This window comes from Melanostigma gelatinosum (genome assembly GCF_949748355.1).
Source record: "Melanostigma gelatinosum genome assembly, chromosome: 5".
NCBI lineage: Eukaryota > Metazoa > Chordata > Actinopteri > Perciformes > Zoarcidae > Melanostigma > Melanostigma gelatinosum.
Window position 1 is genome coordinate 14,814,424 of NC_136638.1, and position 16,221 is coordinate 14,830,644.

At 42.2% G+C, this 16,221-nt stretch overlaps 3 protein-coding genes across 7 annotated transcripts; 1 reads left to right on the forward strand and 2 right to left on the reverse strand.

Annotated features, from left to right (window-relative positions):
- Positions 1–2,493: 2,493 nt before the first annotated feature.
- On the forward strand, positions 2,494–7,259 carry phykpl (5-phosphohydroxy-L-lysine phospho-lyase). 5 transcript variants are annotated; one of them, XM_079268985.1, is made up of 13 exons: positions 2,494–2,993; positions 3,358–3,476; positions 3,600–3,759; positions 3,858–3,932; positions 4,018–4,105; positions 4,197–4,313; positions 4,433–4,515; positions 4,595–4,820; positions 5,268–5,422; positions 6,055–6,144; positions 6,241–6,374; positions 6,547–6,592; positions 6,879–7,259. In XM_079268985.1, the coding sequence occupies exons 1-12, from the start codon at positions 2,935–2,937 to the stop codon at positions 6,567–6,569; spliced, it is 1,329 nt and encodes a 442-aa protein (XP_079125111.1). In that variant the 5' UTR covers positions 2,494–2,934; the 3' UTR covers positions 6,570–6,592; positions 6,879–7,259. The 5 variants fall into 5 exon arrangements, with proteins under 5 accessions (XP_079125111.1, XP_079125110.1, XP_079125113.1 ...); XM_079268984.1 differs by having other exon boundaries at positions 6,055–6,374; XM_079268987.1 differs by lacking the exon at positions 6,055–6,144.
- A 544-nt stretch (positions 7,260–7,803) lies between these two features.
- Positions 7,804–11,121, reverse strand: LOC306777743 (heterogeneous nuclear ribonucleoprotein A/B-like; the record flags this gene model as incomplete). The annotated part of the gene is given in 10 exon segments (XM_079268992.1): positions 7,804–8,136; positions 8,578–8,663; positions 8,773–8,931; positions 9,058–9,148; positions 9,262–9,393; positions 9,479–9,637; positions 9,725–9,893; positions 10,290–10,533; positions 10,536–10,543; positions 11,027–11,121. Coding segments are annotated over 9 exon segments (1,128 nt in total). The 3' UTR covers positions 7,804–8,136; positions 8,578–8,592.
- Positions 11,122–12,787: 1,666 nt separating this feature from the next.
- On the reverse strand, positions 12,788–14,624 carry nme5 (NME/NM23 family member 5). Its single transcript, XM_079268997.1, has 5 exons — positions 14,459–14,624; positions 14,150–14,355; positions 13,271–13,371; positions 13,065–13,183; positions 12,788–12,929 (listed from the first exon to the last, which is right to left on the reverse strand). Exons 1-5 carry the CDS (start codon positions 14,582–14,584, stop codon positions 12,846–12,848), a joined length of 636 nt encoding a protein of 211 aa, XP_079125123.1. The 5' UTR covers positions 14,585–14,624; the 3' UTR covers positions 12,788–12,845.
- Positions 14,625–16,221: the final 1,597 nt, after the last annotated feature.

Below are 16,221 nucleotides of genomic sequence, written 5' to 3' on the forward strand. Positions count from 1 at the left end.
TCCTGAGAACACCCGTTGTTGTTACGACAGATCAGCTTCCATAAATCATTTTTATGATTTTAGTTGAGTCACAGGAGCCCCCTGTTCTCTGTATGCATCCTTAGAGTAAGTACGTTGTACTTTTTTGTTTCTCATTCATTTTATTTCAGTATGATTTAGCTGGTTTTGCAACAAAATGGAACATAATACACTTTCCAAATTATTACTTTTATAGTCACTTACAACAATCGGCTACAATAATGAAAATAAATCATCCGTTTTAGAATCATTTAAAAGTATATATTAAAATTAAGACATAAAATGTCCAATCCAAAAATACATGTTTGAAAATATCTTCACTCTTCCTCTGCTTATATGTATATGTATGTCAGTAGGACATATGTTAACTGTTAACAGTTTACAGCATACTTAAATAAATATAAATAAATACAAAACACACGCACACTTTGTACACACACTGCAGCAATTCTTTTGCAGGAATATGAGCATATTTTCCCCCTCTGGCGAAATACAACACGTCTCATGCCTTATTTTATTTTACCAGTTGGTGGCGGTAATGCGCCAATTCGTTTGCCAACCGCCAGTACACCAAAAGGGAGGAGAAGAAGAAGCTTTCCCGTGCCTGTGTTGTTGTGCTCATGAGCGACAGCGCTACGTACCCCGTTGTAATAATACTATGAGTGAGGAGCGGAGGACCCAGTCCTGCTGCCAGGACGGAGTCATCAGGGTAGTGTAAAAAAAGTATTTCAATCTGCACAGGAAGACAGAGGGTTACGCAGAGTAACAGAGCGTGAAGCAGTGTGACGGAGCTTGAAGCAAGGTGACGGAGCGGGACGCTGGGTGACCGAGCGGGACGCAGGGTGACCGAGCGGGACGCAGGGTGACCGAGCGGGACGCAGGGTGACCGAGCGGGACGCAGGGTGACCGAGCGGGACGCAGGGTGACCGAGCGTGACTCAGGGTGACAGATATTTGATGTTGATGGTTAATTTGCAACCAAGTTGTATACATCATGTATTTACTTGTTATTTGTATGTAATAGAAAAGTGAGCATGTGTACTTCATGAAGCAATAAATAATGACAATTGAAAAATATAGAGAGATGTTTGGTTCATTCTTTTCAAACACTAAGCCTAATTTACCTGAGTCATTGATTTAATTGTCACACTTAAATCCTGAATTGACTGGTGAAACAGAAGAAGTTAAAGGCCAAGATGAGAAGATATAATGTTGGTCAAATACTGTGGTCCAAATTCAATTTATTCAGTTGTATTGGCATTGAGATATAGAAAGTTTGACTCTAGAATATTCAAACAATTCCGAATCTCACAAGACAAGAGCAAAAACAAGATGAATGTGTTCTCCTTTCTTCGTTGCTGTCATGTTAACTGTCTTGTGACTGCTAAGATTGATCTCTGGAGCTGTAGGTGGAGGCAGACTGTCAGAAGTCTTACTATTTTGAAAATGTATCACTGATTGTGTTACTATGGTAACTGAAGCAAGGTCTACTGGAGGCTGTTTAATAATAGAGTGCAGTGATGAGATTAACGTGTTATACATTCATAATATCAGCAATTTCCTGCCACGTTTTTAATATTTTGTGATCCTATATTGAACGTAATTTTCTTTTCTTTCTCGGAACTGAATCACGCCGCTCGTAGATGAAAAGCAATACGTGTTTGGGATCGTGTTATAAAACGTGTTAAAGGGAACGATCTACGTGGATAACCTGTGGATACGTATAGTAGGTCGAAGTAATCAGCATACTTTTAGGAGAAATGAAGTTGATTGACTGACTTGTACGAAGGAAATGGATCAATAAAACACGTATTGCTTCTTCTTCTCCTCCCTTTTGGTGTACTGGCGGTTGGCAAACGAATTGGCGCATTACCGCCACCAACTGGTAAAATAAAATAAGGCATGAGACGTGTTGTATTTCGCCAGAGGGGGAAAATATGCTCATATTCCTGCAAAAGAATTGCTGCAGTGTGTGTACAAAGTGTGCGTGTGTTTTGTATTTATTTATATTTATTTAAGTATGCTGTAAACTGTTAACAGTTAACATATGTCCTACTGACATACATATACATATAAGCAGAGGAAGAGTGAAGATATTTTCAAACATGTATTTTTGGATTGGACATTTTATGTCTTAATTTTAATATATACTTTTAAATGATTCTAAAACGGATGATTTATTTTCATTATTGTAGCCGATTGTTGTAAGTGACTATAAAAGTAATAATTTGGAAAGTGTATTATGTTCCATTTTGTTGCAAAACCAGCTAAATCATACTGAAATAAAATGAATGAGAAACAAAAAAGTACAACGTACTTACTCTAAGGATGCATACAGAGAACAGGGGGCTCCTGTGACTCAACTAAAATCATAAAAATGATTTATGGAAGCTGATCTGTCGTAACAACAACGGGTGTTCTCAGGAAATGTCTCAGGAAATGTGGCTCCGCCCCCTCAGCTCCGCAGCTTCTTGACAATTGCCGAACTATGCTCGCGTGCCACAGCTGAATCTTTCCGCTGAACTGACAGAGAGGGACGCTGAGTGACAGAGACGGACGCTGAGAGACAGAGAGGGACGCTGTGTGACGCTGCGTGCCACAGACTGACGCGTGCCACAAGAAGGATCTCGGCCCTGCTGGGAATACAAGGGCTAGGACGAGGAGAGGTCACTAAAGAGGAGACTGACTCGGTGGAAGGGAGACAAATTATATTTAAGCTTTTGAAAGCAATCGGACTTTTTAAAAGGGTTGTAATAGAATGAGGATGGTGGATGATTAGATCCAGTATGGGGCAGTAATGCAATGTACAGGACGACAACTGCCGTAAAAAAAAACTCCAAAGAGAAGAACTGTCATTGAGTAGCTCTCTTCTCCTCAGTAGTCGTTGGTATTGCTTACAGAGAAACCCAAAAACAATATGGCAGTTGAAAAACTCAGGAAAGAAGAAACTCTCGAAATGAGGAGGAGATTAATCGGGTATGTAAAAGTGAAACTGACTGTCTTGATGCTCGTTGGTACACATATTGTGCTGCTGTTGGTAAACCTATTGACTTAGGTAAAGTTAGAAAGATATTGACAGATTCGGACTTCCCGGTTCAATAAATCGTTAACGAAACGTTGCTAAAATACAAACGATACCTCCCTATAACCGTAGTGAGGTAGACAGGAGGTATCGTTTGTATTTTAGCAACGTTTCGTTAACGATTTATTGAACCTGGAAGTCCGAATCTGTCAATATCTTTCTAACTTTACCTAACCCACATATTGTGCTGCTGTTGGTACACATATTGTGCTGCTGTGCACGAAATTTACTGACACTTAGTAATTTCTTCGATCACAGGCAGTCATGTAGACTGTTTTATTCAGACGATCCTGTGAAAATAGTGAGAGCGAGAGGCCAATATCTATTTGATGAAAACGGCGAGCGCTACCTGGACTGCATCAGCAACGTTCATCATGGTAACACATCCACCCGGTGCATAGTCCATTTATTACCGGTGTGTAACACCTTATATTACCCTCCACCTGTCTACTAATGGCAGCACGTTTTTAAAGTAACATACAGTATGATTCCTTTCGTAGTGGGCCACTGTCACCCCAGCATCACTGCAGCTGCAGCAGCACAGATGGACCTGCTGAACACAAATGCACGATTCCTGCACGACAACATAGTGACGTATGCAGACCGGCTGGCTGCCACCCTGCCCGAGAAGCTGTGCGTGTTCTACTTTGTAAACTCTGGGTAAGTTGTGCGCACACAGACACACACACACACACACACAGAAAGATTAGTACCACTGAAGTACCACTCTGGTGATTTTACATCTGCTCCCCTGACAGTTCAGAGGCCAATGATCTTGCCCTTCGCTTGGCTCAGCAGTACACCCAGCACGAGGACGTCATTGTGCTTGACCAGTAAGTATTCTGTACTACTGCAACACCCCCCCCCCCCCCCCCAAGACAATACACTCCATTAAAACGAACTCTCCTTTTATACTAGTGCATACCATGGGCATCTAATGTCCCTCATCGACATAAGTCCGTATAAGTTCCGGAAACTGGCAGGACAGAAAGAATGGGTTCATGTGGTGTGTAAATTCATACGACCATCATCTCACAAAACCACTGACCAACAGTGGACCGTCTGTCTGTCTGAAAGAACGTGTTTCATCCTCCTAGGCACCGTTACCAGACACCTACAGAGGCACATACGGAGAGGATCACCCCAACCCCGGCCAAGCATACGCCGACACAGTGAAAGACCTAATAGAGGAGGTGCACAGGAAGGGTCGTAAGGTCTTTACAACAGTTTTACGCAGCATGGATCAAATCAGCAATTCTCTTAACACCTTTAATGTATAATGGTGTAATATGCAGGCCATTCATGTTACTTATTTACTACATCTTCCATACAGATCTCGGCCTTCTTTGCCGAGTCATTGCCAAGTGTCGGAGGACAAATCATCTTGCCCCAAGGATACTCGACTAAAGTCGCAGAGTAAGTGTAGACTCACGAGCAGGTTCTGCTTTGGCTCAGCCACACCTACGTTAGTGTTGACACGGTGCATCTCCCACAGATACGTGCGCTCAGCTGGCGGAGTGTTTGTGGCAGACGAGGTGCAGACGGGTTTTGGCCGCGTGGGAAGTCATTTCTGGGCGTTCCAGCTGCACGGGGAGGGTTTCTGTCCCGACATAGTGACCATGGGTAAACCCATGGGCAATGGGCATCCCCTGGCATGTGTGGCTACCACCGTAGAAATAGCCGGAGCTTTCACAGCCAATGGAGTGGAGTACTTCAATACGGTGACTATACAGTAGCCGTAACACATTATGAACACATTCTTCACGTTGCTGTCTGTAGCTGCTCACAGCTGTAGAGACAGCCAGGGTCTCATAAGGAATACAACATTCTCAGTATGGTGTGATAGCATAGTAAGACCTTTTATTTGTAAACTGATGTCGGTCACACACAGATGGTGTCTTTTAAGGTAAAAAGTTCTCTTTTCATGTGGTAGTTATGTTGATCACTGACTGTTTGACGTCTGTTGATCCGTTCATCAGTACCACTTTTTAACAACTATGCTGCTGCATAAAACATAATCACGAATAAAGAATTCCCAAAGTCAATTGCTAACAAATTTCTGCTTTTAAGCAAACTTATTTCTTTTGAAATCTCTTTTAACTTCCTCTCGTTGAGCATGCATACATAAAGGTGAAATTATTTGGGTTTTTTTCTCTAACTTCATGCAGTTCGGAGGGAACCCGGTGTCCTGCGCTATTGGCCTTGCATTGCTCGATGTGATAGAGAAAGAGGACCTGAGAGGCAACGCCCTAAGGGTTGGAGCACATCTTAAAGATTTGCTCACAAAGATACAAACACGACATCAAGTGATTGGCGATGTCAGGTAAGGATGCCGTGACTAATGCACTCTGGCATTAAAACTCATTACGACCAACGCTGTTCTATTCTCCAGAGTCCATGGCATTTATTCAGATTGGAATAATAAATAAAAACGATGAAAAAACATTTTCATGGTGGGTGCCCAGGCTTGAGAGTTGTGAGTTGTGTGGATATGCAGGGCATCTGAGATGAAGTGTCATCACATGGGAGATACAACTTGTAGCTTATGGAATGAATTAACACTACAGACTCTTGGGTTTTAAACATAATGTACGTGTAAAAGTGCACAGGACCTTTTAAGTATGAAAATGTGCTACTGTGGCATAAGTCTTGTGAAAAGGGCCTGGAAAGGCACTTGCTCTTCCTTAGCCAAGAGTCCAAATTTGAGCGTGCAGATTCCTTTCATTGGAGTACCAAGCACAACTAAAAGAGGGAAATAAATATACAAACAGCAGTAACTTGTTAAACTGGGATGTCAAATTAAGCATTTTTGGGCTATATACATATTTAATTACACAAGGAGATGCTCTAAAATTAAATCATCTGTTCTGTTATTCAAATGTTACCTGATGTTGAGGTGGGCCAGAGGGGTTCCTAAGAGTCAACCTCATAGCTCTATGACGTGTTTTTTTATAGAGGTGTGGGACTGTTTGTGGGTGTCGAGCTGGTTACAGACAGGGAGCGTAAGACTCCTGCCACAGAAACAGCAGCACGTGTGGTGAAGAGGTACCGTGCCGTAATACTGACATACAGCCTGATGTTCTTGTATTCAGTCTCTGCCGAGTGGATGGTTGATTTAACTCCATGTTCCGTTTACATCAGGTTAAAAGAGGAGGATAAAATCTGTGTCAGTACAGATGGACCCTGGGAAAGCGTCGTGAAGTTTAAACCTCCGATGTGTTTCAGTGTGGAGGACGCAGAGCTGGTGGTTCAGTGTATTGACCGCATCCTCACAGGTTAGTTACACCAACACCTCAGCCTACAGCTGTTACCACAGGGTCGGCCGTAGGTATGCATCTACTAATACACTTAGTGTGAGAGTCTGAACACTGTGAAAGATCCATATAGTCTTGATACCACACATTTGTAATTGAAGTGTTGCATAACTTTCAGTTCTCTTGTTCTCAGACATGGAAGCCAGCGACAGTTAAACCGGAAAAGGAAGACATCTAAGGTTTGTTAAACCTGTAGAAAACTTTTAATTGCATCAGACATTGTCAGATGGTCACATTCATAAAGTCGAGGTAGAGATTTGAATGTCTATACTTGAGGTTTCAGTAGATCAGACAAGTTCATTTCACTCAGAACATGTTGCCGTGTGGTCACTGCTTTTTGAAATTGAATAATCAGTCCCATAATTAGCATCTATCAGCACATCATAGCTCAACTATGAAAGTGGGGGCAGTTTTAAAAGGCTGCCAGTCATCTAGAGCATCACTAATGATCTGTTTCTCCCCCAGGTGTTCAGAGCCATTTTAAGGCATGAATGAGATGCAGTCACATAGCTGATGAAACACAGCCAGTGGGAGGAGTTGCCAGCTTTGGCACATTGTTGCCATCGTGGTCCACTACAAGATGCTAATGTCACACTAATGAACTCCCACAGATATATTTTTCTTCTTCAAATAAAATCATTTTATCTTTAAATCCTGACGCCTCCTTTCTTTTCCTCACAGCAGCTGTGCATGTTTTATAATTAGTCCCAACTTACAACACTGATCAGCAACATGTTGTCAATACAGCACGGCTGAGATAAGCACTTACCAGACCACTATCGTTACCTCTCGGTCACATTCATAAAAATGCTCAAGTAGTGCAGTTTCAAAGCTAGTGGGGCGGGTATTAACACTCAGCCAGTTATCCTGCAGGCAGCGACGGCCTCTCCCACAGCATCCGTAGACATGTTAACATTACTCATGACAAAACAAGCAAGCCATTTAACAGTACAAAACATTTAACATTACCTTTACAAATAATAACAAAAGGATCCATGTGTAATATAAACCAAAAGTTTATTTCTATTAATTTGCCCAAGACACTAGAGGAATGAGTTTCCAGTGAGAGAGGGAGTACCCTCTTACATTAACAGGCTTGCGTTTAGCTGAATAACACTAGTAAAGCCACTTAAAATTGCAGACATGATGGGGGGGAAGAATCTCCTTAAAAGCCAAAAGAAAAGAAAAAAAAGATGCTGGTTGTCTTCGTCTACTACGCCATCTGCAAACATTCACTTAACACTTACAATGAACCCTTTGATTAGTTTAAATCCCTTATTTTTGTCTCACCCCACATCTGAAGCCATGCAACTTGCATCCAACATTCAGCATGGGAGAAAATAACTAAAGATCTAGAAACACCAAAAAAAGAAAAGAAAAAAAGAAAAGAAAAAGATAATTGTTTTATTTGTGAGCTTTAAAAGCTCTTGCTCCTGCTCATCTGTAAATCCAGTAGACATGTAAAAATACAACCATACAATACATTAGATTCAAAAAGGTACCAAAAAGTACAGTAAAAATAACACTTCCATCACTGGAAATGTAAATGGACACAAAACAATATAAAATAAAAAGTGGAAAAGTGACATTTGCTTCCCCAGTTCCTCACTTGATCTGTACAAATGGAGCATGAGTCCAAATTTCTGCCAACTCCAAAGGAAAAGCCAGAGCCCATGTTGGTTGTGGTCAGACCATGGATCTCTTTTTCTTATTTACTTTAGACCTTAAGAGAAAAACACGGTGCTTAACGTTACTGAGAATAAACCAAATAAGGCATGCAAGTTACACACAGACAGACAGGTGCATGAATGAGTTTGACAGGTCAGTGAATGGACAGACAAACTTTTGTTTTGGGGGGGAGGGGGGGCACGACCGCTAACTATTACACCTAGCACCCGGGTGAAAGGTGTAACGGTCCTTATTCCTGTTCTCAAACCACCACCAACTCAACCCTTATTGATCAAGTAGTAGAGATGCATCTTAAGATGGCTGACAGGTGGAATGAATCCATCTTTAATGATCACAGACCCCACAACACAGCCTACCCTAACCCCACCACAATGCTTGAATGGATTTAGAGTAGATGGAGATCTTTGGGGTCAAAAAGGCACCAATGGTTACAGCTATGTTCTCATACTACCACGGATGATGCAAAAATGCATACCTGCACTACGTGTGATCAGTATGGCTTGTAGCTACTCTGGTGGCCTCCACGTCTTGGAGTTTTCCCATAGCTTGTATTGCCCTGGTCTGGAGGACAAGAGAAAAAGGGACTGAGTTCTTCTGTACAACAAGGAGGACCAAGAAAATAAAGTTTCTCTCATTCTTTTTTCTTTCCCGGGGGGCACTTATCGCTTACTGTAGTCGTAGCCACCCCCATAGCCGTAATAACCAGCAGAGTAGTCATAGTTGCCGCCGTAGCCGCCATATCCGTAGCCTTGCTGTCCATAGCCATAGTTCTGGTTGTATCCCTGGTTCCAGTAGTTGTTGTAACCTTGATTCCAGTTCTGGCCCTGGCCTAGAAACAACAGGTGAGGCCTTTGTCACAACTCTCCAGCACACAGGGCCCAGGTAGTTACTCGGCACAAATGTTTGAGTATTGTCTAACAGAAGGATTTTGCTGGTACACAGACACGGTGCTTACCTCCACGGCCTCGGCCGCGTCCTCCGTATCCACGGGCCCCGTACTGCTGCTGCACGTAGACCTCTTTGGGCTGGGCTATTTTAATTTCACACTGGAATACCACACAAGAGCACATTACGTTGCAGTTCGGCATGACTTTTCGCTAAATTCATGAAACTGAATACAGCATTTCACCAGTATGCAGAATGTGCGGTATGCAGTTACCTTGCTTCCACCGACGTTGTGGTATTTCTTCTCCATGACCTTCTTGACAGGAATCTCGTCTTTATAAGTGATGAATACGAATCCCCTCCTCTTTTCTGTCTTTGGATCTTGTGGAAGCTCAATGGTCTCAACCTACATGAGAGGCGAGCTGACGTTAAAGACAATATCTCGAGCACTAAATTCCTTTAGAAACCGACAAATGTGTTAAATACCGTACCTCTCCAAAGGTCCCAAAGTACTCCTGAATGACTTCCTTTGAAGTGTCAGGGTTAAGACCTCCCACAAAGATTTTCTTGACAGGATCTTTCTTCATGGCCATGGCCTTCTTGGGGTCGATCACTCGCCCATCTAGCCGATGCTCCTTCTGCTCGAGAACCTAAAAGAAAAAGAGGACAATATTGAAACTCGACTGCTTTGTACACGCAAGTTACGTTGGCTCCGACATAATTTCTTCCCTGCTCACCTTTTCGACACCGCCTGCCTCTTTAAAGAGAATGAAGCCGAAGCCCCTTGACCGGCCAGTCTGCTGGTCCATCTTGATGGTGCAGTCTGTCACCTCACCAAATTTAGTGAAGTAATCTTTGAGATCCTTCTTGCTCGTTTCCCAGCTGAGACCACCAACAAACATTTTCCTGTGCACAGCGAGAAGGACATGTTCAGCATTACAGGCCGCCCTGCTCCTCTAACTTTAAATGAGGGGGGTGGGGGGGTAAATGTACACTGTTCCAGAACATCTGTCAACCCAATGACTAGGGGGAGGGGGCTCCAGCTGCCGTAGCTTAAAGCTGCATTTACAACATTAATTCAATCGAATAGAAATCCCTTCGATACGACCACATCAGACACCGCATATAAACAGTTTGTCGCGAGCTAGATTAGATCCCTGCTGAAGCGCCCATCCCCCCCCTCGTCCGCTATGCATATGGCGCCAACAAAGGCCGGTTGAACAAAGACATCGCGAACCACGGGCGCTTGCTAATAAATGTTGGATTTCACGAAAGAAATATTTCCACCATTTTTTTACTCACCCTGCATCCTCCTCGCCTTTGCTGGCGTCGATCTGTCCGCCCTCTGTTCCGCCGTTTAGCGAGTTGCCGTCGCCGGGCCCTGCGCCCTCTTCGCACTCCTCATTCACGGCGATGCTCTCCTCGTTCCCGTCGGTCCCGTCGTCGTTGCCCTCCTCGGTGTGCTCTGCTCCGTTAAAATCATCGTCGACTTCGTGGCCGTTTTCTGATGTTTCCATATACTGCTGCTCTGTCTCGGACATTTTGTACTATTATACCTAAAACCCATTAAAAAAGGCAAACATCACACATCCGACGGTTATATAATGCCTCATGCCGTGCCTGCTTCGCCATTTGCATGGTGCCCGTGTATGTATTTACCACCATTTTGACCGGCACGACCGCGTTCCATACATTTAACATTCATTCGTATTTGTAGCAGTGTCAGCAAAACGGCAACTCTGTATCGTTCATGTACACAACACGACGACCAGCCCCAATCTATAGCACACTAATGGTGGGAGATTAGAAACTGCGTAACCTTCTGCATCACGCTGATAAACCAAGCACGGACTCGACAACTCAAATTCGCAGTTACGTAACGCAAAGGCCGCGCTAGCCCCGATATACGCCTTATAGGTACTAGTATTTAAATACATTACGTATATCAGAAAACCGATGAAAACACGACAACAATCCGAGTACTTACGTGACAATATTATGACAATGCCAAGGTTAAAGAAGTACGAAAACCTGCTTACTGGTCACACAACCGGAGAGCTCTCTTCAAGATGGATTCTCCCACACGACGACAACTCGTGGTTGGTTTTCTAGAACCGGCAGGAAAAAACGCCATTTCTGTGGAGAAGCCACCTGATTGGATGAATGCCGCTGTCACTCATGACTCCGACCAATCACATACACATGCCTTTCTTTCCACAGAAGATGTTCACGCCCTTAACACACAGGAAGGAACTCCGAGTCCCCTTTCTGCGTCGAACGAAAAAGAGTTGCTCACTGCTCGGCAATAAAAAAAAAAGGTTTGATGAATTGCGACTGTTGCGTTGAACGATGTGTCAAAGCGTTACTCTTTGTCTGCTTTTCACTCTGGACCTGATACAAATGTAACCAAATGCAACAGTAGTCCAGACCAGGCTCGTGGAAATGAACGGTGCCCTGCCGATGTGTGAAAACTGTTAAAATGTGGATCTTGGCATCTCTGTATCAACATTAATGACGGATAAACTCAGTGATCTGCCATCAAGCTTTCTATGTGTACATGAACAACTATGCTATGAAGGCGACATTCTTTCAATGACTACTGTACAAGTTTTAAGGAAATACTGAACATGAGTTGGACAAAATAACAGATACCTAACAATAATGACATCACATACATTATCAAGTACAACTATGAGAGAGGCTTTGTGTGTGGATCCTAACTCACTGTAGACAGAAGGCTGCTGGTTCTGCACATGATAAGCAGTGGTAAGAAATAGACAAGTGGACAATAAATCAAGATAATTTTACTTTAACAAGCAACACATTCCAGTTTACTGTCTGTGATCTAACTGTTTATTGGGAACCTATTGGGTCCCAATAAACAGTTATGTCAAGTTTGTATGCAGTTTTTGTTGCGGTGGGCTGAGAGGTGTTGGTTCATCTCTATGACAGATTGTGAGTTGATCACAGACAGTAAACTGGAATGTGTTGCTTGTTAAAGTGAAATGATCTTGATTTATTGTCCACTTGTCTATTTCTTACCACTGCTTATCATGTGCAGAACCAGCAGCCTGAGTTAGGATCCACACACAAAGCCTCTCTCATAGTTACACTGCAGACCAGATAAGTCATTGTCATATGAAAGTTAAAGACTAAAACATCAAGCCACATCACCGTAACTTATAAGTCTTTTCTCTATATTTTCTCTTTGGTTGCTGAAGAACTATCACATGATACTAATGTTGCAAGTCATTGGGATTATTATCAATAAGCAATATGTTAACTAACATGCAAACTACGGAAGAGCAGCCTGAATAAAATACTGAAATGCTCTGAAGTCACTTTGTTCATTCGGTAACATATCTGTTACACAGCTTTATTTACAAGCTGTAGTACTTTGACAGAAAATACATTTTGTGTTTGAGCACCAGTTCCAGAGGAGCAACAAGAGATGAAGCTGGTAGACCAGAATATATCATATGAGTGTTTTGTCCATTTTGTGAATGTAATCAACTAAACGCACCCTCACACAACTCATCCAATTCATTCATCACGCTCATTAAATCAAATGAAAACGTTTTAACCCACTGGCTAATTTTACTACAGTTCCAGATGATATAAGAGACAAACAAAAAAGTGATATTTGTTTTACTGAATGATTCGGAGTAGTTGTTCGTGTTCTCATGTAAAACTACTGAACTTTGATTATGAATCAAGTCACACCCTTTAAAGCAGTGTTGAAGGTAGAACAAATGGTTTACCAGAAAGCAAACATAGCAGAGGATTAGCACTGAAAAGACATTTTATTTCATCATAGTACTGAATAGATACATGTGTTTATAAATGATGTATTTGTTGTCATTCTGCCTCTTCTACAGGGGCTCCATCGCATATTTTAGGCTTGTTTGGGTCGTTGTTGATCAGCCAGTCAGCAAGCCAAATCTATTGAAGAAAAAAGTGGATAACAGAGAAATATGTTTCAGGGACCAAAGCTCAACACCAGTAAACGACATGTTAACAGCAATAAATAACAATAAATAACTGTATACCTATAGATGTGGTGCATGGAATACTTACACAGGGGTTGCGTGGCTTTTGCTTGCAGAGCTCAGTGAGTCCCAAGAGCAGAGTTGGGTTTACATGCTTGCTCAGGTATTCTTTGGTGGCTTCTCTTGAGGGAAAGGGCTCAATTACGGCTGCAGAGAAAAAGCATGTAGGGGTGCATTAGTGGTCAATACATTTCTATACGAACAACAGTAAGTGTGGTTCTGTGCATTGCTTACAGTTTGGGAACATGAATTTGATCTCTCTTTCAGCCGCATGAAATGACTTGCTGCCATGGAGTGCGTTTTTGAGTTCAGAAGTGCCGTATTTTGCTCTTAGGCTGCAGAGGAGAAATACATCACATTCATATAAACATCTCTGCTAGTGACTGCAAACTTTTACCGCTCTACATTATCTAAAAATAAGGAATCATGATACCAAGTCATAGAATGACCTGCACTCAAAGGGCATGGTCATAATATGGAGGCAGGCGCCCAGAATCACAATCAATTATGTATACATGTGCACCTATAAAAACCACTGCTTGATCAAGTGTTTGCATTGCAACCTGACTACAGACTGTACCAATACCACTCAAAATATTTTGAGTACTTTTTCAAAACTGTAGAGAATTTACTGTAAGCACGATGTTTGAAGTAACATTATTATTTTGTCAATATAATGTGTCCAACAGTAGTGCTCCCTGTCCGAGCTGAGGATAGTTGGCATGTTACCACAGAAATATTCAAGCATTGTGATACCCTAATGTGGATGTGCTCACACGTTATATTCAGGTTTTTTTGGGACATATGCAGAACTTGCATTGGTCGTGGAATTTATATAAATGTAGTTCATCAAATTACTTTCAGTATCTTGATGAACTAAAGGTGTGTTTGATTTAGTTTCTAAGCAGACATTTGATGCATTAGCAGGAACTTGAGTGTCTAACATGGTTTCATTGGTTTGTGTGTACACTCAACTTTCCATTCGGCATTCAAGGCAGTGTTTCTGAGTAAATATGCTCACCATTGTAATATACTATACACAAAAACACATGTGCCAGAAGGAACAGACAACAAAACAAAAGGCTGAATCAATATATAAGTTAACAGACTGACCACTCTGGATGAGTTTCTCTGGCCTTGGTGCTGTTGACAGGGCCGATGATGGACCTCCAGTGGGCGATGGCGTTGTGACAGGCCAGAGTCATGGCCAAGATGGGGCCAGAGCTCATGAAGGCAGTCAAGCTGGGAAAGAAGAACCTTCCATAGAGGTCTGCGTGGAAGTCACAGCATTGCTCTGGACTTAGCTGCAGCCTCCGCTTCTGCCACAGGAATGAAATCAGAAATCAGATGAGTTTCAGATGAGTTTCATCAACCCCGTTCTGACAATATACAGCACATGCTATAGTTTACAGTTTAACCAACCTGCAAGATGGTGAAGCCAGATTTTAGGATAATATCCTCAATCTCCTCAGCTTTATGGATGGCATCTGGTTTGATAAGAGCCAGAGTTTCCTCCACATAGATGCGGGGATATAAAGTTTGGCTCATCTTCTCCTGCAGCCTTTAACAGCTAGCTGACGTTAGCGAATAAAGTTAAGATGTTTTCATCAGTCCCATCAACGAAACTATTATTCTACATTAGTAACAGTACACCCTACTGTCGCATACAACACACGTAAAGTTAGCTGGTAAATGTAATAAGTATCAGAGTTACGAGCTGGTTTTAATTGCTCTTCGTGCTTGAGTTGTGAGGGTTGCTAGGAAACCATTACAAAACTACGGCAGCCTAAACAGGTCAATCGACACACATTAGTCTGGTTTTATATTTAACCGTCCTGTTACCTTCAAATTTACGAACATCTTTTACTATTGGGGTCAATTTGACCCCAGCAAAATCAACCTCCAGAAAATGATCACAATTCTAATTTTTCTCCAAGTTTATGTAATCGGAACTGTTTGCTTGTTTGTTCACTACCTAAATAGCGCATTCAATTTTCTTTTAAAAAGACACCCACCCCCTTAAACATCCGGGAATACCTGTTAAGCGACTATGGAGAAATATGCAGATCAGAATCAAATCTCACTGATTGACATGTCATTTAAAAGAGATAATTTGTTGGTGTTTTAATGGCTTTATAGTATCTCTAAGTACATATTTTTGTTATCTGTAAAGTTTGGAATGAAAATCTATTTCTGTTATTAAGACTAGTAACATTCGTTATGTTCGGGGTCAATTTTACCCCAGGAAAAACAAAACCAATTTCCAAAATTTTGAAGGATTTTATTTTTTTTAAAGAACATCATCATCATCATCAGAACATCAGTAAAGAACACATACCACTTCTGTATGTACAAAAAAACTATAAAAAAGACATGTGTGCATCAGGGATTGTTCTATATGCAAATATGTATGTGCGAGACAGTAAAAAACAAAGTTACATGGTCACTAAAATTAGTTTGACAGAATACGAACTGACAGAATATGAACAGTATGTTATTTTTCCTTCAGGCCACCAGAAGGTACATTCCAGCCTGTTGTTTGCACTACTGTACACATGATGTGCAGAGAGTGCATGCATGTTCCTTGCAGATGTATTTCTTGCATTTCACACAGGTGTTGCTGGTCTTGGAGTCATTTCTGTTGGGGCAGACCTGGCACCTGCCACGTTTCTTGCCTCCAGTTTGAACCACGAGAGGAGTTGGGGTGTATGTCTCTGTTTGGTTGTCCTTCACAACGGTTGCAGCAGCTGTTGATGCTCTCGGAAGGCACCGTCTTCTCTCGATATGAGGTTTCACCAAACGCGTAACCCAGTTGCTCCAGGAAAATCCTCCTTTGACTCAGTTTTCCGCTGTTCCAGTCCTTGTTCATTTCCCTCCATATTACAAAGGCATTGTAGGCGCTCACATCAATGATGTTGAAGAAAATTACAACGGGTCAACGGTCAGTCATGCGTCGGCAGCTGTATGTGGCTGTGCCCTTGTCCAGGTTATCAACACCTCCCTTTGTCTCGTTGTAGTCAAAGACCATTTGTGGTTTTTTGTCTTGTCTGGTGCTCAGTCATGTAGGGGCCTGGATTATAAAGAAAGGGTAATCGTTGAACCCACTTGTCCCATACATCCCGTATTGCTGCAAGTTTGTCACGCTCTCGTCGGCCCTGCCTTGTTTCTCTGTCATCAAAGCGTAT

Coding starts and splice junctions, on each gene's coding strand:
- nme5 (XM_079268997.1), bottom strand. CDS start 14,584: ATGAGCCAAACTTTATATCCCCGCATCTATGTGGAGGAAACTCTGGCT. Junction 13,372..14,149: donor AGAGAAACTCATCCAGAGTG/GTCAGTCTGTTA, acceptor TCTCCTCTGCAG/CCTAAGAGCAAAATACGGCA. Junction 12,930..13,064: donor AAAAGCCACGCAACCCCTGT/GTAAGTATTCCA, acceptor TTTCTTCAATAG/ATTTGGCTTGCTGACTGGCT.
- phykpl (XM_079268984.1), top strand. CDS start 2,935: ATGGCAGTTGAAAAACTCAGGAAAGAAGAAACTCTCGAAATGAGGAGG. Junction 3,933..4,017: donor GACGTCATTGTGCTTGACCA/GTAAGTATTCTG, acceptor CTTTTATACTAG/TGCATACCATGGGCATCTAA. Junction 4,106..4,196: donor AGAAAGAATGGGTTCATGTG/GTGTGTAAATTC, acceptor TCATCCTCCTAG/GCACCGTTACCAGACACCTA.